This window comes from Colletotrichum fructicola (assembly GCF_000319635.2).
Source record: "Colletotrichum fructicola Nara gc5 chromosome Unknown KSG_Nara_v1_contig06, whole genome shotgun sequence".
Lineage (NCBI taxonomy): Eukaryota > Fungi > Ascomycota > Sordariomycetes > Glomerellales > Glomerellaceae > Colletotrichum > Colletotrichum fructicola.
This window is the reverse complement of record NW_027094056.1, coordinates 721,876-745,548: the sequence shown is the minus strand read 5'-3', so window position 1 is coordinate 745,548 and position 23,673 is coordinate 721,876. Positions and strand designations below refer to the sequence as shown.

Here is a 23,673-nt window from a genome sequence, read left to right as displayed (position 1 = left end):
GAGATGATCATGCCTCGGATGACATCCGTAGCGTCATCGACAATCTCATATGCCGTATTTCGCCAATAAAAATATTCTACAATTCAAGAACTATCGTCGGAACATCATCGCGAGCTGATTTTTTTGGGATTGAGACTTCACCGTGGGTGACATCTCCAAGGTATCGGGCCATCGTTCGGGGTTCGAATCCCACCGACCCCACTTTCCAGCCGGCCTTCCTTATCGGGACGCCGTGCCAACCGCTCAGCAACAAAACATGCGGTCCGGAACCTTGATGTCTTAATCTCAACTTCATTCCCTCATCACACCGTCACTTCAATTGGGAGCGTTCTCACTCGATCCCCACTCTGTCAAAGGAATAATTGAGTCCCTGGCTGACACTCACGCTTCTTGGACGATTTGACAATCACCAAGATGGCTCGTCTCGCGGCGTTAGCCATCACGGGCCTCACGCTCATCGCACGCCTCACTGCAGGCGTCGCGACGCAGGCTGACATTGAAAACCCTGAGTTCATGACGTTCTCCGTCCCCGAGCACCCAAATTATGCCATCCGAATCAAGGAGCAGAGCGACGAGATCTGCGCCGCTGGGTCGCGGCAGTGGACCGGCTGGTTGGACACCGGCGGCAAACACCTCTTCTTCTGTGAGCCATTCACTCATCATGCTCATGACACACTCACTGACCGACACAAAAGGGTACTTTGAAAGTCTCAACGACCCCGAAAACGACCCCCTCAGCCTCTGGATGACAGGCGGCCCCGGCGGCAGCGGTCTCGTTGGTAAGTCCAACCCACACCCGCAACAAAATGTCACCAAACTGACACCAACCCCAGGAATGATGCTCGAACTCGGCCCCTGCCTCATCTCCCCCTCCGGCAACTCCACCGTCCACAACCGCTACGCCTGGAATGCCAACTCGTCCATGATCTTCATCGACCAGCCCGCCGGCACGGGCCTCTCCTACCACGACCCCGGCGTCCCGGGCCCCGCCACCTCCGCCGCCGCCGCCGCCGACATGAACGTCTTCCTGCGCATCTTCTACACCGCCTTCCCGCGCCTGCGCGCCCTGCCCTTCCACATCGTCGGCGAGTCCTACGGCGGGCACTACATCCCCACCCTTGCGGCCGAGATCGTGCGCTACAACACCGAATCCCCGGCGCCGGATTTCAAAATCCCGCTGAAGAGCGCCATGATCGGCAACGGGTTCGTGAGTCCACGGGATACGACGTGGGGCTACTACGAGACGCTGTGCACGACGAAGCCCGGCGTGCCGGCGCCCGTGTTCAACGAGAGCTTGTGTGGGCAGATTGCGGCGGCGCTGCCGCGGTGCATGTACCTCCAGGAGGCGTGCTATGCGTTCCCGGACCCGATTGTGTGCGAGGCCGCGGGGGCGTTTTGCTTCGGGCACGTGGACGAGCTGTATTACCGCGACGTGCGCAAGGGCGGGCGCAACCCGTTCGACATCACGGCGCCGTGCGAGACGGAGAGTATTTGCTACAAGGCGGGCGACGGGATCGAGGAGTATGTGAAGAGTGATAAGGTGTGGCGGGCGCTGGAGGTGCCTGCGGCGGTGGACCGGGGGAATTTCACTCTGATTTCGATGGATGTGAACCACGCGTTCGAGGTTGCTGGGGACGTGTTTCTGAGCACGGAGAGGGAGGTGAAGTATGTTCTGGAGAAGGGGGTGGATGTGCTGATTTACAACGGGGATCTGGATTTGGCGTGTAATACGGCGGGAAACATTCGGTGGGCGGAGAAGTTGGCGTGGGATGGGCAGGTTGAGTTTGGGGCGAAGGAGTTTGGGGTGTGGTTTGCGGAGAAGAAGGGCGAGGTTGTGAGGGCGGGGAGGTGGAAGGAGGTTGTGAAGAGGCTTGGGGGCAAGGACACGAGGTTCGCGTTTGTGACGGTGGAGGGGAGCGGGCATATGGTGCCGTTGGACCAGCCTGAGGTCGGGTTGGAGATGGTGAGGAAGTGGATGTTTGGGAGCTTTGAGGAGGCGGCGAAGGGGGGCGTTGAAGTCAAGGTTGGTGGGCAGGGCAGGGAGGAGCAGTGGTCTCTGGAGTTGTAAAGGAGTTGATGTTCTGTTAGTCCGAGACTGGAAGTTGACGGTATTGAGATGACGGATGGTTTTGTTAATCGCTTAGATGGCCCAGAATGTATCATGAGAGTCGGCCCATAACACCTGACGCTAATCGAGAAGCAGGATTTGATGGGCAAACAACGCTGATGCAATTCATCAGATCCGCTTTTTGAAACAGACTGAATGCCAAACATTGGTGCCTTGATTGCGCGTCGAGGTGATTAACACTGCCTCAAAAATCAAAATAACATGTCTGGGAAATCCTGGTGACTGAGCATATGTGGAAGCGATTAAAAGCAAGAACGAAAGCATCTCAGCCATTTTCATGTCCTCGGATCACGATCCGACAACCTTTGGTGTCACCTGAGGCCACGATGGTTCTCAGAATTGTTCCAGCGAAGTTGACATCAGTCATGTGTATGTCATCTCAATAGCTATCAGCAAGACTGCTAGGATCGAGCATCACGGATTGGAAATGTTCGCTTAAAGTATGACCGTCAGCCTTGCACGGGCGGTTTAAACGTCCGTTGGCTCGAAGGGCCAAGACGTCTTACATGTTGGTCCTCTGCATGTCATCATCAGATGTGGAAGGTATCTGCCGATGATTTGAGTGGCGACGGCAGCATCGGGGCAACGGTTAATGATCCTCCACTTGTAAGAATTCGGGATATCAGATGCGTGCCATATGGCGACCCGGAAAACGACTTGAACGGGGCCGCCCGAGTTCCGGGGGAAAGGGTGTGGTGATTGGCCTTGATACGGTGATTGTCGGGTTGCAAAAGTACTCCGCCGACGTAAGAGTGGCATCGTCGATATGCCAGCTCATTGCTGGCTTGTTGGTCCACTCCAGTGGAGGTTCGGATCTTGGCTGAGAGTCCTGGTGGATCAGTCCCAGAAGATATGACTGTTGAAGAAACTTTGAGTCTTATCAATCAGTGGGCGAACAAGCAACTGGTCGAGGTCGGTTCAAATTGCAGTGCAAATGCAGCCCAGCCCAGGATAGAGCGGCTTGACTTGATGGCTGAGCTGACGGAAGAAGTCCGACGGCGGTTTCTCAAGCAGGCGGAATTGAATTCGACAATCGGTCAGCCGTTGCCAAGACATCCGAGTGAGTGAGGGAAAGAGGGAAAGAGTAGGGATCGAGATTGTACGTATTCTTGCTAAAATACCACGTTTCGTACTATGACCCTCAAATACAACGTACAAGTAGTTTTTTGCGCTAACCTAATTAGGTAATAAGTCTAACCGTATATGGCTAGTGCTAGCCTGGATCTTTTAATAATCTAGTAAAAACCTTTTAGTAGCTTTCTGACTACATACTTCTAATACTAATGCTGACGCTATTATTATTACTAATATTAATGCTACTAGCTACTATAGTAAAAATTCATAATCTCTATACTTAATTTTAGCGCTTTCTATATAACTAGTGATATAAAAGCCCTTAATTATAATATAAGCACTACGAAAAGACCTTTATAGGTATAGGTATATACCTCTAATAGTATTTTAAAGTCTATATACCTTATTAGACTACTACTTAACTTATACCTCTAATTTAGTAATTTTTTAAGCTTCTTAAGGTAGTTACTAAGTAAAAGAATAATCTTAAGTATTATATAGCTCTTTCTATTTACTATAATAATAAGCTTTTTATTTATTTTAAGGATAAAGCTATATTTTACTTCTTTAAACTCTACTTACCTAACTAGATATTACTATTAGCTTACCTCCTTACTAACTGCTTACTTAATAAGGTTTATAAGGATATTAAGTAATAAGTTTAACGCAATATTAATATACTTACTTACTTTAATATTATTTTTAATAGCTATAATTAATAATATTACTAATAATAAAGTTATTAATATATATATTTAGGTATCTAATAGTATAGCTTTTTATTAGTATACTTAGGATATAAGTAAAACTTAGTATATAATATAGGATATTATTAACTTTCTTTTTATTAAACTTAATAGTATTAACTATATATAGTAAAATAACTAACGTGGTTTACCAGTCAGCCGCGCATATCAGTCAGCCGCGCACTTTTTCCACAACGCGCTTTGTTCCCAGCCACTTAAACCTTTGACGCGTAATTTCTCAACAACAGCAATGCCAATTTACACCCAAGAAGATAAGATTATTCTTGCTATTGAGGCGATCCGATCGACACGCGCTGCAGGTCATAAGTTCAGTACGCGAAGCGCTGCGAAGATATACAGTATCCCCGAAAGTACCTTATGCGACAGAATGAACAATCGACTACGCCGCGACCGTATCCAGCCTCAACGACATAAACTCGATCCGATCGAAGAGAAAACACTTCTCCGATACGTTATTGAGCAGGATTCTAGAGGGTTTCCCCTGCGACTCGCTAGTGTGGAAGATATGGCGAATCTCCTGCTGCGGACGCGGAATGGGACACCCGTTGGGAAGCATTGGGCCAAGAGGTTTATCGACTCGCAGCCGACTCTGAAGACTAAATTCAATCGTCCATATGATTATCAAAGGGCACTTCAAGAGGATCCAGGGGTCATTTCGAAGTGGTTCGCGTTGTTGGGCAATATGATGGTCAAATACGGCATCCAAGAGGGGGACCTATACAATTTCGACGAAACTGGCTTCATGATGGGCATGATCACCGCGTCAATGGTGGTAACACGCGCTGATCGACGCGGCAAAGCAAAGTCTGTCCAGCCTAGCAATCGTGAATGGGCTACAGTCATTGAATGTATTAATTCAGGCGGCTGGTGCATCCCTCCGTTCGTGATTGTCAAGGGCGCATATCACCTTGCAAGTTGGACCACGGAATCAGGTTTTCCTAGCGACTGGGTTATCAAACCTACTGCTAATGGATGGACGGATAATCAGACAGGTCTTGACTGGATTAAACACTTCGATAAGCATACTCAGGCCCACGCAAAAGGTGTCTATCGGATGCTAATAATCGATGGGCACGAGAGCCATTTATCGGCCGATTTCGACGAATACTGCAAGCAGAATAATATTATAACCGTCAGTATGCCTCCGCATTCATCCCATTTACTCCAGCCATTGGATATTGCACTTTACTCGCCTTTAAAGCGCGCATACGGGGATGAAATCAACCTATTCATCAAATCCTCCGTGAACCACATCACGAAATCTGAGTTCTTTGTTGCCTTCTGCAAGGCCCACAACAAGATCTTTACGAGTGAAAATATCAAATCCGCCTTCCGCGGAGCTGGTATTTTACCGTGGGACCCAAACTATGTGATTGGGAAGCTCGATGTGCATATAAGGACGCCAACACCTCCTGTGACCGACCCCTCAACACACCACCAGCCTGGCAATCGCAAACGCCCTCCAACCGCCACGAAGCGCTTTCACAGTCTAACTTTATTAAAAGTCGGATCTCAGCCCATCAGGGAAGCTCTCCAACACCAATAATTGAGGCAGTTGACCGGCTAGCAAAGGGTGCGCAGGCAATGGCACACTCGATCACGATTTTGACGGATCAGGTGCGCACACTTCAGGATGCCAATGTGGCGCTTGCTAAGCGCCGGAGAGCGAAAAAGACGCGCGTCCAGCTTGGAGGAGCACTTAGTATAGCAGAATCTCAGGTTATCCTAGAAGAAAAGGGCAAAGGGAAACGTCCAGCGCCTCAAGAAGGTGAAGAAGGGGGTCCGTCGAAGAAGGGTCGGTCGGCTCAACGGCGTTGCGGTGTGTGCGGCAAGACAGGCCATAATGCGCGAACATGTTCTAAAGATGTAGAATCGTCTAGCGATTCATGTACTGACGAGAGCTAATTGATTTTATACGTTGTGGTGGTTGTATAAACTTATAAAATGTTTGAAAGGTTGGAAAAAGTGCGCGGCTGACTGATATGCGCGGCTGACTGGTAAACCACGTTAACCTCTTTTTATTATAGATATATTACTTAATAGAGAAGCTAAATTACTACCTTTAAGTTACTAATTTAAAATAAGTCTACCTTATATTATTACTCTAAGAAGCTTTATATACTGTCACGGGCTAGAGCCCGGCCGAGATCTCCGGCTTTGCCGGAGCAGCTACCGAGACCCGGCTCCGCCGGATCCACCATTCCGCCGTAGCACACCGCCTAACCCCGGTGTGCTTCGCCGCTGCTAGGCGCCTATCCCTGTAAAGTCCTTTCTTCCTTCTTCAGCTTAGAATAGTCAATCGACGGCACCTCTACGTTGAACAAGCCTAGGGGCCAGCCCCTTACATATACCTGCTACTACTAATAAGTTTCCCTTAATAATTATTAATAATATTATAATTATAAAAAAGTATAAGTTTTAATATAACTTAGAGACCTTTTATACCTTACTCTAGCTAATTATAGAGGCTTAATACCTCTTTAAGGCTAACTATACCTACTTTAATAAGGTTATTTTTTACTAATAAGGTATTTAGAGCGATTAGTTTACCTTTAAAGTAAGTAAGATATACTTACTTCTTATTAAAAATAGTATATAGCTTTAACTTTATAAAGTTTACTATAAGCGCTAAGTAATATGGTTATATCATATTAACTAAGCTACTTAAGTATTTAATCCCTCTACTATTTAAAATACTATACCTATTATCCTTATTACTTATATTAAAGCTTTTATCTAAAAGCTTTTATCTAAAAGCTTTTATCTAAAAGCTTATTTCACTCATTAAAAAGGTTAATATTTATTATAAATATCTTACTTATTAAGCTTAATATAGCTATCCTACTTTTAAAATAATTAGTAACTTTTAGGATTTTAACTAGTTATAAGCTTTTTAAAATATAGTAGATAACTTCTTTTATAGGTTTTAAGCTAGTAAAAGTAGCTTTATATCTCTTTAGTATAATTACTAATTTAATACTTTTTAAGAAGTCTTTTTTAATATAGAACTTTATCTATAGCTAGCTTTATAATAGATTAACTTCTAAATAAGCTAATAAGTTAGCGTTTATTTATATTAACTAATAAATACTTAAGAAGCTTAAAGTAATACTATAGGCTTTAGAAGAGCCTCTATTATAGTAGGAGGAAGTATCTAAGTTAGTTTCATTTTATTTTAATACTTAAGTAGAATCAGTAGGGGTTTAAGCGCTATAAAGTACTATTTTTAGCTTAGATCTATAGTTAATATTACGTTAGGTTATATACTTCATCAAAATACAACGTTAGGGCCTCAAAATACAACGTATTGCTAAGAGTATAGTGTACGTACTTGAACGCTAGGAAAGAGCGTGGGTCTCGAAGGATTTGGAAGGAGCGCAATCCCTGTCGCTTTAGCGTCTTCAGCCGACCCACTCATAATTGTGCGAGACCCATTTCCACGAGCTGGGGTGCACGGGCTGAACGAACGGCAGGTACAGAACACTTTTGGGGCAGTTGCCGCTTCAGAGACGATGAGGCGGGAGTGTCTGAACTGGACATCCTCTGGATGCTTCAACTTCACCCGATGCTTGATCAAGGTAGACGCCGACAGCAACAACAGCAACGGACGGACGATGTGATTGTGATCGAAGACACGGTGCCACGCCATCAAGCAAACGTCTTTTCCCGTTCATCTCGTCATCAAGGATGAGCCATGCCATGCCATGCATGCCCTTGGGCCACAACCCTACACCGCGGGCATCCTCCCAGCTCGACATCTCAAAGTCAATTGGACACGCCGTCGCTCACGTTACACGAGCCAGGAGGTGGCGCCCGCGTCTGGGCGCCGTCAGATGGGACTGCGGTCCGTGGATGCCCTCCCAGGTCCAGTGCTGGTTCCGACGTCGTGGGAGTAGCGTTGTAGGGCTAAGGAAGAAACCCTCGATCCCCAAAAGGGTCGCCTTCGGCCATTGCAACTGGCCAAAAGTCTACAGACTTTGACTATGCATACAGAAGTCGGACCTGTCAAGCTCGCCAACATCAAGACGAACTTGTATGCCCTCGCGCGGGCGCTTCAACGACCTGACATCCCCCCATCCAGCCAGTCACCACCGGCCATGGAACCTTCGCCGCTGTCATGCATCTCAGCGAATCCTTCGACCGTCCCTCTCCATCATTCAGCCCTGTCGAGATGCGTCTGTCGCTCTCAGTGTCAATCTGGCCATGTTGCCCAAATCAATGGACTACGGAGCCAGAGGTATCTTTGTAGGTCAGTTCCGTTTTGCTAAGATGAGCTCTGCTGTCTCTTCATTGCAGCCAGCAAGGATCAAGGCTTTTACATCCTGGCACCCCAACCTGATAAGGCCAAGGCTTAAGCTCGCCAGCAGCAGCACGCGAAGTTGAGGGAAGACGAGAGACTGGTTCATTGCAACACAACCAGAACCATTCAGACGGCTTGAACTCCCACCCTCGTCAATTCCATGCTTTCTCTCCAGGGCCCATACCCACAGTCCGGGGATAATTTCTGCGCGCCTTCTTCCACCCAACAGTCCCCATAGAGCTTCCAACCCCTGTTGGTCTGCGGTTCTGGACCCCTTTATGGCGCCGACCCTCCGATGCTGCCCTGGGATTCTGCCGGTTCTTCTTTCGCGTGCAAAGAGCAGAACTATTTCCCTCCAAGACCCATCAAGTCTACCGGCATTGGAGAGAAGCGAGAATTGGCCTGGATTTCTCGCAGTCAATCCCCGCTTGCTTTTCCCATCTCGAAGATCTTCCATCCTTCGCTTCCACTTTCAATCTCCCAGAGTTCATACCAAAACCAGCAAAAAGCTGCTGCCTGCCAACAAGTGGACGTGATCCTCCCGACATCGCCTCAAGACATACCACGGCGTCGGTTCCGAACCGCACCTAGTGGCACGGCTCCGCAGCCATCGGCGCGCTTCGAGACCCCAAGTCGCATACAGGACTAGACTTCTGTGTACGGACCGTCTTGTCCTAGCTCCTCGACTACCCCGTCTCGCGTATCGGGTCCCGTCTGTTGTGTTGCACTTCTCTAGTCCCTGACCCCGCGATCCTACACGGTCGCCGCCTGCCATGGCGGCCACCGCGACATCGTCCTCATCGTCGACGGCAACGAGTACCTACAGCAGCGTTGTCGTCACCAGCTTCCCCTTCAATCCTTTGACTACCCAATTCGTGGCGCCGACGTACTGTAGTGGCATTTACAATGGAGCCGTCTACATGGTTGATCCCCAAGAAAATTGTCTGCCCACGAGCCATTCGAAAGACGAGACAGCATACTACTCACCTGGATATGTCTGTCCTGAAGGGTACATGACGGCCAGAGTCGACAACAAGGGCGTTCACAGCATCACGACAGTGACTTGCTGTCCTTATCGCAGCGATATCATCCTCTCGGCGGTCGAACCTGCCACGCTTTCTGGCCAGTGGATTGGGCTCTTCTGCACATGGATCGCGCCGGAGGGCACGCGCATCGACATCGTGCACACCGCCGATACGAGCACGTGGATTGAGCAAGAGTATGTCACTTCCCCGGGCGGTGTCAACGCCTTCGGCGTCCGCATGGTCTACCAGTCGACCGACATTGCTTCAGCGACAGCGACAGCCACGGTCTCCGCTACGAGCACTGGCAACGTGACTGCGCCTCAAGAAACCTCATCGTCGGGACTATCCACTGGAGCATCCATTGCCATTGCGGCTGTCGTCCCAGTGGTCGTTCTAGGCCTGATTGCTGGCGCCCTGTTCTGGTGGTGGAGGAAACGCCAGGCGTCCAAGTACGACCACGTAAACGGCAGCGGAACGCCTCAGGGCGCAAATGGGATGCCACCCACAAACCCTATGCAGCAGCAAGTCCACGAGGCACCGTCGGTGCAGCAGTACCAGGACCCAAACGCGTATCAACAGCATCAGCATCCGCCTATGCAGACGATGCCCTCCACACAGTCCTTCCCTTCGACATACCCGTCATCAACAGCGGCACCATCTAATCAATCGCCCACCGTCCCATACTCTCAGCAGTATGGCCACAATGGGACGTACACCAGCTACGCGGGATACAAGCCTCCGGGGGCGACGGAGGAAAACCCAGCACCGGGGCAGACGTTCACATCGGAGCTCCCGGCTCCCGTGCCGAGGGAACTCCCGGAAGACCGACCGAGCCACACGCCCTCGGGACAACATATTGACCACCAGAAGATGATGGGCATACCGAAGTGAAGGAGACATTAGCGGTGGCTGGTTTAAGCATTTGGCGGAGTACTCGGCATTTTTTCTGCGGGACGGCGCGGCGTTGGGGCGTCGTGTCTATCCATCTTGCCAGGACCGATCCAGGCACATGTTTTCCACATTTACACAGCGTTGCGCGCAATGCTTATTACAGTAGCATCCCAGGCAAACACGCCGAATTGAACGACTAATAATCAGACATACTCTCTTCAAACCCCACGTTGTATGCAGTCCTCCGGTCGCTGCGTTCGAGACGGCTGACAGGCGGCGAAAACCCGTTTGGATGATCTGCCGCGATGCCGCCTATCCGTCTCACCATCAGCACAGCACCAAAATACTTGCGCCTTGCTGGGCTGGCAAGGGATGTGGCTGAGCCTTGGAAAGCTTAGCTTGTTCGACGCAAATGTATCGGCTACTTAGTGCTGACACCTCATCAAGCCACCCAGCTCGTAGCGAGGACTTCATTGACCACAAACGAAAGTAGTTGGGCTTTCCATCTAGCCATTTCAACGCTAGATTGCACTGCTGGTGGCCAAAGGAGCCAGTCATTGTCATGTTCACAGACCAGCCGACGGAGCCATGGATTTCTGAAGCAGTCGAGCCTGGCACAGCCATCCCGTCATTACAACCGCCACCTGCCTTCTCTACTTATTCTTCAACCCCAATGCTGCTCGACTTCGCCTTCTCAACGCTTCAATTTGAAGAAAAAGCAACAAAGCTGCATGTATCCCTTCATTATCAGGTAGCGCCGGATCTCAATATGGCCAATCAGACAATGAGACGTGAGGGCGAGCGAGGTCGTCTCGGATCGCACAGGGAAGACGAGCCCAAAAGTCTCACACGCCCCTTTGCACTGCAGATGAATGTCTGAGAAGTTTCCAGGAATCAGGACTGCCTACCAAGTGGTAGTAATTGGCACCTAAACCATCAGTCGTCACGGATGGACACACACCTGACGGCCTCGACCCCCTGGCGAAGGATTCGCGAATGGTGCGCTGCGGCGGCGATGGCCCTTGGTCCCATCCATTCTTAGCGTCGCGTTTCCTTAGTGTACGAATGTCCCTTTGGCGTCTGCCTACGAGCGGATCCTCTCAAGCATGGGATCGTCATTGGACTTTCGAGCCAGTATGAGTGGCTGGCCAGGACGGAGGGAGTGAGAGCAAAGAGTAAGACTAGTTCGAGCGAAGGATTCGTCAAAACTAGTTTGAATCCTAATAGCCCTGTTCTTCTATTCAATCCAAGCTTCTTCCTTTCTCCTTCTTTTTTCTCTGCTTTTCTTGCTTCTGCGACTAATACCCGACTAGACTTGTTTGCTGTCACTTTCCGAATTGCTTCGCTCTCATGTCATCAACGCGTTAGAATCCACAAAACAAGCTCATCGCATTCACACGGGGACCCATAAACGGCACAGGGATTCCCCATACGAAGCTCCCAAAGTCCTTTCGATCGGGCAAGCCCTCCTTAGCTCCATTGCGACAAAATCATCACACAATGGCGGCGGCAACATCAACCTCGAAAACGCGCTACGTCGCCTCGACCTTCCCCGAAAACCCCCTTCCGACGCAGAACTTTGACCCGCCGGCCTCCTGCTCCGGCGTGTACTGGACAAACTCCGTTTTCGCGATTGACAACGACCCGGCCTGCTTGCCGAATAAGTTTAACGGCGCCAGCACCGCCTTCTACTCCCCCGGCACTGCCTGTCCGACGGGCTATACCGCGCAGCCGCAGTGCTCCCGGAACAACGGCGTGCGCAGCATCACGACCGTGACGTGCTGCCCGCACCGCGGCGACATCACGCTGTCATGCGTGGAGAACGACCTGACGTTGGCGGAAAGGTGGGAGACGCAGTTTTGCACGTGGATGGCGGGCCCGGCGACGGTGGTAGAGTATACCCTCGTCTCGGACGGAAGCACGTCGAGCGCGGCGGCGACGATGAGTGATCGCGACGGCATTAACGCGTACGGCATCCGGATGGTGTACCAAGCGAGCGATCTAGTCTCAAACACTGCGTCGGCGACGGCCACGGGCACCGACAGTGGGGCTGGGACAACGAGTACCGGTGACGGCAGCAGCAGCAGCAGCGACTCCTCTACGAGTGACGGGCTTTCGACAGGGGGCATCGTCGCCGTGGCGGTCGTCGTTCCGGTCGTTGTCATCGCGATACTTGCAGGTCTGTTCCTATGCTGGAGGCGGCGGAAGCACAAGTATGCGGGCGTACAGCAGACGCAGCCTGGGCCAGACGGGCAGACGCCGCCTCAGCAGAGCGCGTACGCGTACCAGAACAGCAACTACCAGGGCAGCAGCTACGCGCCGAGCGAGATGGCGGGAGGAAGCGTCGCGGGGTATTATCAGAACGACAAGGTGCTGCAGCCGGGGCAAGGGGTCGCGGGGCAGCAGTTTAAGGGGTACCCGCACCAGACGCCGGCTGCGCCTGCTGAATTGCCGGTGGGAGAGGCGCCGGCGGAGTTGGATGCTAGCGGAGGTAATGGGAGGTAGTTGGCAGAAGGGTTTTTGATAACGAGAGTAATTTCGAGGTGGATATATCATGGTCCTTGGTGAGCTCGTTGGGGGACTTTTCAGACAGCATTCAGAAGGGCATGTAGGCGACTAGCGGGAGTTGAAGAGGGTGATTGGGGTTTTGTTTCACAACTTCTTCGCAAATGATACGTTCAGTAGAAGCATTTAAATGACATGATCAACTATGATAAGAGAAATAATACTCATCAAATCTATATTGAGACACGACTTTCGGTGAGGGCTGAACTAGAAGCTTCAGTCAGCGCATCATCATCTCTTTGGCCGTGTGATAGCAAACGATGATCCGGGCTAGCCCAAAGTCTCCAGGATATTTCATAACTCTGTTGGTCGAGGAAGTGGTCGGAAGAATGTTTGGAAGCTGAAAGTACGCATCGGACAATCACACCGACCAAGCTCCGTGCCGCCGACGTCCGGGGCAGCGTCCCCCCGAACGATGCCCCCAGCGTCACCGGGCCCACACCGCCTGCGCTTCCTGGACAAATTTTACCCCGCCACCCCGCCATCCAAGCTGCAAAAAAATTCACCTCTGCGCTGCTGCCGACCCTGCTTATCAAGCACGCAGAACTTCCTCGACGCATTAATAAACCACGTCCTCTGGTTTCTGCGCTTCCTTTTAATATCCAGATACCCAGCGCGGCCGACGAATCTTTTCTGAGAGAGTCGACAAGCGCAACCCTCTCTTCAGCGCAATCCCATCAAAAGAGACCAACCCGAAGAAAACCGACCGAAAGAGAAGCCCAAAATGTCCGGCCACAACGACGACCACGAGGAGCCCGAGATGCTCGGCGCTGACGAGGTCGGTGAGGAGGTCAACATCGACAACGATGACGTCGCCATGGACTCGGACGACGACAACGAGGAAATCACCCTCCACAACGACTCCGTCGCCTACTTCGACGCCCACAAGGACTCCGTCTTCACCATTGCCCAGCACCCCATCCACCCGACCATCATCGCGACCGGCGGCTCCGAAGGCGACTCCGACGACGCCCCCGGCAAGGGCTACCTCCTGTCCACCGCCGCCGCCGCCTCGCGTCCCGTCCTCCCCGCCTCCTTCTCCGGCGAGACCCCGCAGCAGAGCACCAGCCTCGACGCAATCTACCCGATCGACGGCCATACGGACAGCATCAACGCGATGGCCTTCACCCTCCCCAAGGGCGACTTCCTCGTCAGCGGCGGCATGGACGGCAAGCTGCGCGTGCACGCCGTCCGCGTCAACTCCCCCACCGCCGAGGCCGCGAGCGTGCAGATCAAGTTCATCGCCGAGGCGCAGGAGGTCCCCGAGATCAACTGGATCGCGCCGTGCCCGTCGCCGCAGTACCCCAACACTATCGCCCTCGGCGCCAGCGACAACTCCGTCTGGGTCTACACCATCGACATCGCGGCCGGCGGCGGCGACCCCGCAAACTGCCTGCAGCTCGTGCAGACGTACTGGCTGCACCAGGACCCCTGCACCGCGGGCGCGTGGACCCCCGACGGCAGCCTGCTGTGCACCGTCGCCGAGGACTCGAGCCTGTACGTGTGGGACGTGTGGGGCGAGGCGGCGGCCAAGGGGCTGGTCGAGAGCAACGGGCAGACGACGGTGAGCATGACGGCGCAGGACCAGCGGTTCGAGGTCGAGGGCGGGCTCTACAGCGTGGCGGTGGACCCCAAGGGCGCGCTCGTGGCGGTGGGCGGCGCGGGCGGCGCGATCCGCATCGTCAGCCTGCCGCGGCTCGCGAGCAGCGCGCAGGCGGGCAAGGGCGGCAAGAGCAAGACGGCGGCGGACGTGGCGGCGGGCGGGCAGATCCTGGCGAGCCTGCAGACGGCGTCGGACGGCATCGAGACGCTGAGCTTCACGGTCGCGGCGGGCGGGCCGGGGCAGGCGTCGACGCTGCTTGCGGCGGGCTCGGTGGACGGCAGCATTGCGGTGTTTGATGCCGGCAGGAGATTTGCGGTGCGGAGGAGCTTGCCTGGCGCGCACGAGGATTTCAGCGTCGTCAAGGTGGAGTTTGTCAAGAACTCGTGGCTGCTGACGAGTTGCGGCATGGACGGTGTTGTGAGGAGGTGGGATCTGAGGGCGGCGGACGCGGGGTTGGTGAAGGAGTGGAAGGGACACATGGGCGGCGGCGAGGGCGGTGGTGTGTTGGGATTTGTGCAGGGTGAGACTGGGGAGAGGGTCGTCACTGCTGGCGATGATGGTGTTGTTCTTGTTTTTGAGGCTTGAGAGGGTGTGTGTGTTCGGAGGGGAGGATTGAATATGGTTTCTTTATGAGGGGATAGACAAAAATGGGGTGGTATGATACCGCGACAATGCGGAATGATTTGCTGGACCAGATAGGTTCTGATGAAATGACATTCACGTTTAACTGACAAAGGAGATTGTCTATTGAAAGGCTTTGTGTGAGAACCAAGGTGGTTTTGTGTGGAGTGGTTGAGATTGGATAGTGAGACATGGTCCTTTGAGTTCGTCTGATGGGGTGCGGGACTTAAAACGGACGATTGCGACTCTGGCAGGATCTCATCGCCAATCTTTACCCTCACCATCACTTGCAAAAAGTTCGTCTTTCCATACGTCGCTCAATAGAAGAACGGCATCGCATCCACCCGCGAACGACTGCCAAATGGCCCAGTTCCAATGGGAGCAGATCCTTGGGCTCACCTTGATGGTCTGCGGGATCATTCAGTTCCCGCGCATCTGCTTCTGTCTAGCAATCTCTTGGCTGTCCTGGAAGACCGTTGTTGTGTGTAGGTTTCTCGAATCACTACGCCCGGCAGCGCGTGATTAAGCATGAGATATTAACGTTGGTGGTTTAGGGTATGCTGTGCTAGGCATTTACCCATTCCTGGAGAACATTGCGGGACCGTTGACGCGGGCGTTACTGTTGGATCCATGGAAGTCTGAGTAGAGTCTGCTGTTGTGAGTAGCATGATCACGGACGTGCAGTTCAACATATTCGAATGAGAGCTTGCGTACATATTCAAGCACGCTCAAAATAAATAACGACTTCATACATCATCAACATCCCGAATGGGTCTTTAGTGGAGGTCCGAAATTGCGTCCGAAGCTTTATCCATTCGAACGAGTAATTAGAGATTGATTTATTAGGCTTCATATCTCATTAGACTACCTCATGTAGTCACCACTGTCTCAATTGTTTCCTTCACAGGGACTTTTGTAGTGGTATTGTACCATCCTCTCTCCATTCATTCATGACTACCAACCAGGAGCACTCGATAGGTGCGCTTAGTTGGAGCGACCACCCTGGCCAACGTTATCGCCCTTGGCGAGACCCTGGCTCTGGCCTCCGCTAGCATCTTTGCCATCGATGGCCAGGCCCTTCTCGATCTCGGGCATGGGGGCGGTCTTGTCGGCGCGGTCGACGTGAGGGTCCTTGGGTAAGATGTTAGTATTTGAGGTCAAGGAAGAGATGCACCAGTTGCGGCGTACCTTGATGGCACCAGCGCCGTGGACGATGTCGTGGCCGGCCTCAACGGCGTTGTCAGAGGCACCAGAACCGTCGCGAGGCATGATGATTGGTTTTTGGTGATGTATATGAACGTGTGGTAGGTGTAAGTAGTTGCTTTGGGGAGCTGTTCGATTTTGTGGTTGAAGAAGATGTGAAGGGTCGTTTTGGTTGAAGGACAGAAGGCACTATAGGAAGGGAGGAAGCTATTTAAGAAGACCTTTGAGCTCACCTCGAGCTCTGGGACCTCTGATATCGAATTGACGTCACGCAGGGAAGGTGCAAGTGTCTCCCGGGTACCTGCCGCCGTCGAGCTCACCCCCTTGTAAACGTCATTGATGGTGGGGCAAGCCCCGCCACGGTCTCCGCCCCGCGATGTCAGATCGCAGATCTTAGGTGGGATGGCCCGGAGGAAACGCCCCGTGTCGCGTGGTCAGACTTGCTTGGCCACTCTCAATTGAGAAAGAAATGAGGTGGTTTGGTCACGAGCTTGTCTATGTATGGGTCCAGAAACTCTTTGAAGCCTTATATTCATTCTGTTGTTCCTGTTTTCCGACATAAAGGTTGTGGGCTGGCCCGCTTGGCATCCGTGCTGGAGGGGCCGCTTGGATGATGACGACAGTGGATGGCGGCTTGCTTTGGGCATTTACATACTTTGCAACTGATTGTTGTTGGAAAACATGACGCTTCATTCTCGGAGCATTTCACGATGCTTTTCGGTCAGCTGCCTGCTGGTTTCATACAGCCCACAGGGACGCTGAGAATGTCGTCTTCTGGCTGCTGTTGTTCAGGCACATCTACGGACTAAAGCAACCCAAGAACATACACTCAAATTACGCAGAAGCTTCCTGATCCAGAGATGTTTACAGACTAAACGACCATTGTTAACCTCAATAAGAGCATCTGTACAAATACCTCAATTGAATGATCCCACAACTTTGATGCTGGCCACCTCAGCCAGGCTACCGAAGCACCATAACCAAAACCGGGCGTAGAGATCAGCACGATCCCCTCTTCTTCACTCTGACGAAAAAGTCCCGCGGCTTCACGAACCAGTAATTGGTGCATTTCCAGTCATCCTCCTTCTCCAGTATCAAATCGAAGTTCTGCACAACTCTGGGAATGGCTTTCGACACCTCCAGCAAGCTGATGTTCTTGCCGATGCAGGTGCGCGAGCCCTGGCCGAACTTGAGTCTTTGTCAGCTTCGCGTTCAACTTTGTGAGGTCCTCCAAGATTTTACTTACGGCGAAGAAGTATGATTCCATGGCGCTCTTTTGCTCCTTGCTAGAGTCGATCCATCGCTCCGGCCTGAAGTCGTCCGCATCATGACCAAAAACTTCCTTGTTGTGATGCGCGATCCAGGCATTGATTCCCACTACATTCTGCGATAATGTTAGCATAACTGTCCATTCAACGAGTGTGACATCAACCACTCACTCCTGCAGGAAAGAAGGTTCCTGCCAGTTGTCTACCACCCTCAGGTACCACACGAGGCATGGTGAGCCCGGTTGCAGGGTGCAGTCGGAGACTCTCCTTGATCACAGCCTGAAGGTACGGCAATGCCTGTGCTTCCCTGAAAGTGATCGGGTTCGAGATTGACCCTTCCGCCTCGGCGTCGTCCAGCTCTTTCCGCAGCTTTTCCAATGTTCTCGGGTTCCTGCAGAGGTAGTACATGATGGCGCTGAGGGAGATCGCCGTCGTATCCGATCCAGCGCCAACATTGGTGCTTGCAGCTGTCTGAATGGACGCGTCGTCGATAAGTTCGGGCCGCTCCTTCTGAGTCTGAAGGAGTTTGGAAATGAAATCCTGAGGTCCCTCTTTGGGCTTCTCTTCCACCCGGCTGGCAGCGACTTGATCTCGTGAAAACTTGACTATATATGCGTTCCCTCTTGGCTCCTTACCTGATCCAAGGTGCATGAGAACGCTGAATAGATAGGGGTACACGCGCGGATAAACACCGGTTAGGGTGCTGACCGTCAGGACTTCGTCTAACGCCTTGATGACTCCCTGGGGATCTCCCCCGTCGTCTAGGCACCCGAAGCGCTTGGAGAACTACACTTGATTAGTATGCCTTAATTCCACTATTACAATGTCATGTCCGCCTCACCGTAATCTTGCCAATGACATCGAGAGCGTAGCACTGGAACCAGTGTCCAAGATCAATCACGCGACCCTCGTCAGAAATTTCGGAAAATCGCTGAGCAAAGATGTCGGTGCACTCGTCGACGTATGGCTCGTACGAGACCATGTTGGACATGGAGTAGACGTTGGCGACTTGTCGGCGCATGGCGGAGTGGACTTTCGGATTCAACTCGTTGAAGAGATTGCTCAGAGCAGGATTGCCCCATGGCAGGTACCACTCATTCTGGAGAAGAAGTCAATCTGTTAGCCCTGGCTGAAATTCGGTTCCCAATGTAAGAAGCGTTTACCTTGGCAAAATGGCTACCGTGGCCGTAGATGGTTTTGGCTGCGTCGAGACTGTCGATGCTGTACTGTCCAGGGGCAATCCGAACGATGGGACCTGAATATCCATTGTATCAGTAGACATACACTTCGTAATGAGACTGATTGAGGCCGCCGAAATTCCCACTGTCTACGCCGCCACAATTCCTGAGTGCTTATGGATTTGGAGTTTCACTTCGACCGAGGACGGTAGTAAGTACAAGCATAAGAGACGACGACGATGACAGCGAGAATATCGGAGAATAGGGCTTCTCAAATAATCAGGGGTTGAAGTACCGTATTTCTCGTGCAACCTCCTATCCGTCTTCTCGTAGTCGGCGCGGTAGTATTGGCGAAACAGCCACAGCCGAGTAAATCTCGCAAGGAACGGACCCGGGATGTGTCTAAGAGGATCTCGAACGGCAGAGATGATTCGATAAAGAAGGACTGCAAATGCTGCGAAAGGAATCGCCCACCACAATGGCGGCAGTGGTCTGCCTTCCAAGCCGTGAATTGGTAGAATCATGGTGTAAGTTTTGGTTTGGAAGTAAATTCAAGACTGCATGAACTGCCAGCCCAACAACAACGGCTGACAGGAGTCATTATATCTGCCATCCAAGTGTTGAAACTATAGCGCTCGGGAAGAATCATTCGATAATCTGGGGAGAGATCGTGGGGCAGATCTCGGCGTCGGCACTTACACATTTCCCTAACCCCCCCGCCACCATCCCGATGGGGTGCCGCGAGCGCGGCGCGCGGGTTCCCCACCCCCACAACATCTCCCGAAGGCCGCACCAGCATGATTCATTAACAAACAGGTTGAGAAATATCGTGGCCTTGATTGGTTTGATGGGGTCATACTCTGCGTAGTGACTGGATCGCGTGCATGAAACAAGATGCAGCGGCTCCCGCCATGCAGAGCAACGGTCTGGTCGACCTCGGAGTCCGTCCCTTCTTGGCCGGCCGTCAATAACAATCGAGCATCGCGATGCCAACCTCCACCACACCGGAATGAAAGATGATGATCGCCCGGGATGACGGGAACTAAGTGGGTCTTCCGACTGACTAGTGGCCTCGACCAGTTCCAACGTCTGGCGTCGAAGACTATTGTCCCTTCTTCACCTCCACACGATCTCCCGAAACCGTTCACAACATGAACGGCGATTCTCGCAGCCTGCGTTGCAGGTATTGCGACGAGGCGTTCAAGAGGAAGGAGCATCTCGACCGCCATCTCCGACGTCATTTGGGTTCGAAACCGTTCCAATGCACTGTTTGCCTGAAAGCCTTCTCTCGAAAGTATGTCGCGTGTATATTTCTTCGAGGACACAGCTGACATGAATCTCTCAGGGACGTCCTCAATCGACATCTAACGACTCATGAATTGAATTCCGCAAACACATTATCACCAAGACGGCCTGGCAAGAAACCACAAGCATGCCTCTCATGTTCAAGAGCAAAACAACGCTGTTCCAAAGGCAACCCTTGTCGCTCATGCGCAAGCAAGGGAAGAATCTGCCGTTACCCGTCCGATGGGGTACCTTCCGATGGGGTAACAACCCCGGACGGCCAGTCTGACGGCTCCGAGACACCGGCAGCTGACGCCGGGGATCAATGCACTTTGCCCAACGCGTCTCCCTGTGCTGCAACGGCGCCAATGCCGACAGACGCCGAATACGGACGCCTCGTGACGCTGAATGAGACTGCAACGAGCCTCAACGCCGACGTCATCCCGATGCCAAGCTATAGGATTCGTACAGCAGCAGATCTAGGGCAGCCTGTCAACATAGTGTCCGAGTTTGACACGTTTTCTGCCTCCATGAATCCCACCGGGGTCGAGGGAGCTCAAGCCTGGAACTCAGCTTTCGTCTCCTTCAACCAGCCTTTCCCATGGTCTTTCACCGAAAATCTCTTCAACCACGAGCTCCCTGGATCTGTGCCATCGTCCGTTTTGCATAGCAACGGTGTATTTGCTCAGGGGGGAGCAACGGCCGTCTCCAGATACATTGATCCCATCGACGGACTTGGTCCTAGCCCGGGCGGAAAGCCCTGTGCTTCTTGCGAGGACATCCCCTCATTCCCATCACTGGAACTGTACGACGAGGATACTCTACTCGCAGAGGACTTTCGTCATGTCAGCAAAATCAATGGCTACGAAAGACTGGCTCAGTTTTTCCAGGAGCAGAGTCCGTCCGGAGACCAAGTGTTCCCCGAAGCGAGAGTGATCCATACCTTCGTCCAACTCTACTATGAGCATTTTGACTTTCAATTTCCTTTCATTCATCCAGCGATGATTGAGACTGGCGACGAGTCGTGGGTCTCTGTGCTTGCCGTTGCATCGATTGGCTCACAGTACTCCTCCATCTCAAACTCCGAGCAGTACTCCAAAGGGCTCCAAGAACTTCTTGGTAGAGCCGTGGCCGTCTACGTAAGTTGACAACTCACGCACGACTGGCGTTCGTGCTAACCAGGAGTAGAAACCAGAGCCTCACCGAACTCCGAGTCTGCACATAGTCCAGGGCACGCTGATAAGCCTGGTTTGCCTACAGTTCTCGGGATCCCAACGGGGTTCCATGAGAGCACAGTGGCAAAGGAGCCAGTTGATATCCCTGTGTCGTTTCGTGGTAAGTTTCCAGCGTGGCGGGGCTAGCGGACTGGAACCCGCCGCAGACCACGAACAAGATTGGAGAGGTTGGCTTGCCGCCGAGTCGCGAGTTCGACTGGTCCATTGCCTTTACAGTCAGTAGGCACTCCTCCAGTCGGACCCAGACACTCGATGCTCATAGTACTTTGCAGAACTCGAGTGCCTTCAGCTCAGTTTCTTGAGCTTGCCGCCGATTTACAAGCTTCATGAACTCACGGATAGGTTCCCTGCACATGAACTTGTCTGGAAATGCCGTGATGCCGAAAGATGGCGAGTCGAAAGTCGGTGCCCAGAAGGTAGTACTGTCGTAACCAGTCTCCTGAAATATTTTACTAAGAATCCTGCAGTACGAGCAGCAGGCCGCATCGGACTAGATCTCTCAAATAAGCATGACGTTGTCACCAAAATGGGATCCTTCGCCCGCCAAATGCACATGCTTAGCCTCTACACAGAAGAGAAGTTCCTACACTACCAGCTATCATCCCCGATATGGAAGACGCTGATGGCGGGGATGTCGAATCCTGTCGATACTCAGCCAAATATCAACACTCTGCTGACGAACGCAGCGACATCCGTGAACGATGCGTTTGAAACGCTGCGAGGCATAGATAATTCTAGATCGGAATCACCAGAGAGCGACGCATTGTACACGTACTATCACGTCCTGTCCATCCTGCGGCAGGTGCCGCTTCGGAAGCTGTACGAGTTCTCTGGTTGGCAGGTGACCGAGCCTCAAATCGAAGCGGCGAGAGAATATCTCCAGAAGTGGATGCGAAACAAGCCTTCTCATGCCCGAAAATGTCTCTGGCATGCGGCGGTGGTCTTCAAGATCCTTCGAAACAAGAAACACTTTTCGTGCGACAGCCCTTTTTGTATGTTGGTAGTCGCTCTCTACATCTGGGCTTTTGACCAGTTTGCGCAACCCAAGGAGAACATGTCGCCTGGGGATGCGGTCAATTGCGTTGGGACGGATCGGCCAACGAGGGTTGACCTGCTGCAGGATGAAAAGGAAATAGAGGAGTGGCTGGAAAATGGAAGCTCGAGTGTTCACATCACGGGTGTAGGGGTCCTGAAGAGCACTAAGAGTGGTGCTCGGATGATCTCCGAGTGTCGAAGGATTCTTCTGTCTGCCAGTGGCTGGTCGCCATTGTGTAGTTTCTTAGCTGGCGCTTGGGAACGGGTCTCTGGGGGTGGTCGACCACACGATTGGAGTGAAGCGTAACAAATGTAGGATTTACGAAAAAGCCACTCGCCAATTACTTCGGGCTGATCAATGAGGTTCAAGCTTTAGTTGAACTCAAAGAGCTGCTGGCTAACCAACCGGTTCCTGTCAAAGGGTCTTGGATCCGTGCACGCCACGCCCTGGATTCGGACTTTCACCCATCAGAGAGTAGTCTTCAATCCTTCTTGGAGTTGATGCTTTTAAATACAGAATCGGCGCCTTAAGCCCTACAGCCCATAGCAATGGTGGTTGGGTTAGTGGGAAAAGGTTGTAGAGAGTATGTGGTTTTAGTGCTTGATGCCCAGTCCCTTGCGTCGCGAAAGTCACAGAGCATGGACATCAATACAATCCAAAGTTGACGACTACCAAGATGGTGCGACGATGACAGTTGCCATAGAGTTGCTTCATAGTTCCGCTCGTTCTACCGTCCATCTTTGACGAGGTATCAGGCGGTATATAAAGTCTGGCGCCCCTCTTTCGTTGAACTGTGGTCCTTCACGCCATCTCAGTCAGCCCATTGCGTTTCAATCCCGCATCAACTCCATTCACTTACTCCATATATAATCATGGGTAAAGATTGCCAAAAGTCGCCGGTGAAGACGGCGTTGAAGTGCTTCGTCGGTGCATGGGGCTTTATTAACTCGACGCTGGTGTAAGTCTCGTTCATTGACCCAAATTTACTTTCGCTAACAAGAATCCTGCAGCAACACCACTTCCGGCGATATCATCACCCAGGACTGGGCCTACCCCGTCCCCTCCGGCATGTCTCTGTTTACGCCAAACGGCTACACTGCGTTGCTGGTCACCGCAAACGACACAACTCAACCCGATCTGCGACCGCAAGGGCTGGACCAGAGCAACCCGAGCTCCTCGCCCGACTCAGAGTGGGCCAAGATTGGGAAGTACAGCGTCGCCGGTGCTGGGCCGTTTCGTCTGTCCAACGTGACGGACGAGAAGGGGTCAGAGGGTCCCGAGGGTGTGCAAACCGGAGAGTTCTTGACATCTACGATCCCGGCTCGCCTTGGTCCTTACGAGTTTACCTTCAAATTTTACAACGACTGCTCTGCTTGGAACCTTCATCAGGATGTTGGGGCTGGGCTTCAGAGGGTTGCGTGGTACTACAGGCTGCCTGATCAGGATGAGGACTAAGTTCTGAAGATTGAAAATACGGGCTTGAATAAGTCCCATC

The 23,673-nt window shown here is 52.1% G+C and overlaps 9 protein-coding genes across 9 annotated transcripts; 7 read left to right on the top strand and 2 right to left on the bottom strand.

Annotated features, from left to right (window-relative positions):
* Window positions 1-414: 414 nt before the first annotated feature.
* Window positions 415-2,068, top strand: CGGC5_v010488 (Carboxypeptidase Y-like protein; the record flags this gene model as incomplete). The annotated part of the gene is made up of 3 exons (XM_032021333.1): window positions 415-643; window positions 696-779; window positions 834-2,068. The coding sequence occupies 3 exons, from the start codon at window positions 415-417 to the stop codon at window positions 2,066-2,068; spliced, it is 1,548 nt and encodes a 515-aa protein (XP_031881597.1).
* Window positions 2,069-9,042: 6,974 nt separating this feature from the next.
* CGGC5_v010487 (uncharacterized protein) lies at window positions 9,043-10,185 on the top strand (the record flags this gene model as incomplete). The annotated part of the gene is made up of 1 exon (XM_032021334.1): window positions 9,043-10,185. The coding sequence occupies one exon, from the start codon at window positions 9,043-9,045 to the stop codon at window positions 10,183-10,185; it is 1,143 nt and encodes a 380-aa protein (XP_031881598.1).
* A 1,500-nt stretch (window positions 10,186-11,685) lies between these two features.
* Window positions 11,686-12,690, top strand: CGGC5_v010486 (uncharacterized protein; the record flags this gene model as incomplete). The annotated part of the gene is made up of 1 exon (XM_032021336.1): window positions 11,686-12,690. The coding sequence occupies one exon, from the start codon at window positions 11,686-11,688 to the stop codon at window positions 12,688-12,690; it is 1,005 nt and encodes a 334-aa protein (XP_031881577.1).
* A 784-nt stretch (window positions 12,691-13,474) lies between these two features.
* CGGC5_v010485 (putative WD repeat-containing protein) lies at window positions 13,475-14,938 on the top strand (the record flags this gene model as incomplete). Its single annotated transcript, XM_032021337.1, has 1 exon — window positions 13,475-14,938. The coding sequence occupies one exon, from the start codon at window positions 13,475-13,477 to the stop codon at window positions 14,936-14,938; it is 1,464 nt and encodes a 487-aa protein (XP_031881636.1).
* Window positions 14,939-15,335: 397 nt separating this feature from the next.
* CGGC5_v010484 (uncharacterized protein) lies at window positions 15,336-15,620 on the top strand (the record flags this gene model as incomplete). Its single annotated transcript, XM_066152366.1, has 2 exons — window positions 15,336-15,459; window positions 15,529-15,620. 2 exons carry the CDS (start codon window positions 15,336-15,338, stop codon window positions 15,618-15,620), a joined length of 216 nt encoding a protein of 71 aa, XP_066008083.1.
* Window positions 15,621-15,958: 338 nt separating this feature from the next.
* Window positions 15,959-16,243, bottom strand: CGGC5_v010483 (uncharacterized protein; the record flags this gene model as incomplete). Its single annotated transcript, XM_032021338.1, has 2 exons — window positions 15,959-16,105; window positions 16,163-16,243. The coding sequence occupies 2 exons, from the start codon at window positions 16,241-16,243 to the stop codon at window positions 15,959-15,961; spliced, it is 228 nt and encodes a 75-aa protein (XP_031881596.1).
* A 933-nt stretch (window positions 16,244-17,176) lies between these two features.
* Window positions 17,177-19,147, bottom strand: PDA6-1-0 (Pisatin demethylase; the record flags this gene model as incomplete). The annotated part of the gene is made up of 7 exons (XM_032021339.1): window positions 17,177-17,365; window positions 17,424-17,561; window positions 17,617-18,029; window positions 18,081-18,231; window positions 18,287-18,544; window positions 18,609-18,700; window positions 18,919-19,147. The coding sequence occupies 7 exons, from the start codon at window positions 19,145-19,147 to the stop codon at window positions 17,177-17,179; spliced, it is 1,470 nt and encodes a 489-aa protein (XP_031881640.1).
* A 627-nt stretch (window positions 19,148-19,774) lies between these two features.
* CGGC5_v010481 (Early growth response protein 2) lies at window positions 19,775-22,484 on the top strand (the record flags this gene model as incomplete). Its single annotated transcript, XM_066152365.1, has 5 exons — window positions 19,775-19,917; window positions 19,969-21,046; window positions 21,096-21,357; window positions 21,415-21,558; window positions 21,610-22,484. The coding sequence occupies 5 exons, from the start codon at window positions 19,775-19,777 to the stop codon at window positions 22,482-22,484; spliced, it is 2,502 nt and encodes an 833-aa protein (XP_066008082.1).
* Window positions 22,485-23,050: 566 nt separating this feature from the next.
* On the top strand, window positions 23,051-23,633 carry CGGC5_v010480 (uncharacterized protein; the record flags this gene model as incomplete). Its single annotated transcript, XM_032021341.1, has 2 exons — window positions 23,051-23,136; window positions 23,189-23,633. The coding sequence occupies 2 exons, from the start codon at window positions 23,051-23,053 to the stop codon at window positions 23,631-23,633; spliced, it is 531 nt and encodes a 176-aa protein (XP_031881639.1).
* Between the last annotated feature and the right edge of the window lie 40 nt (window positions 23,634-23,673).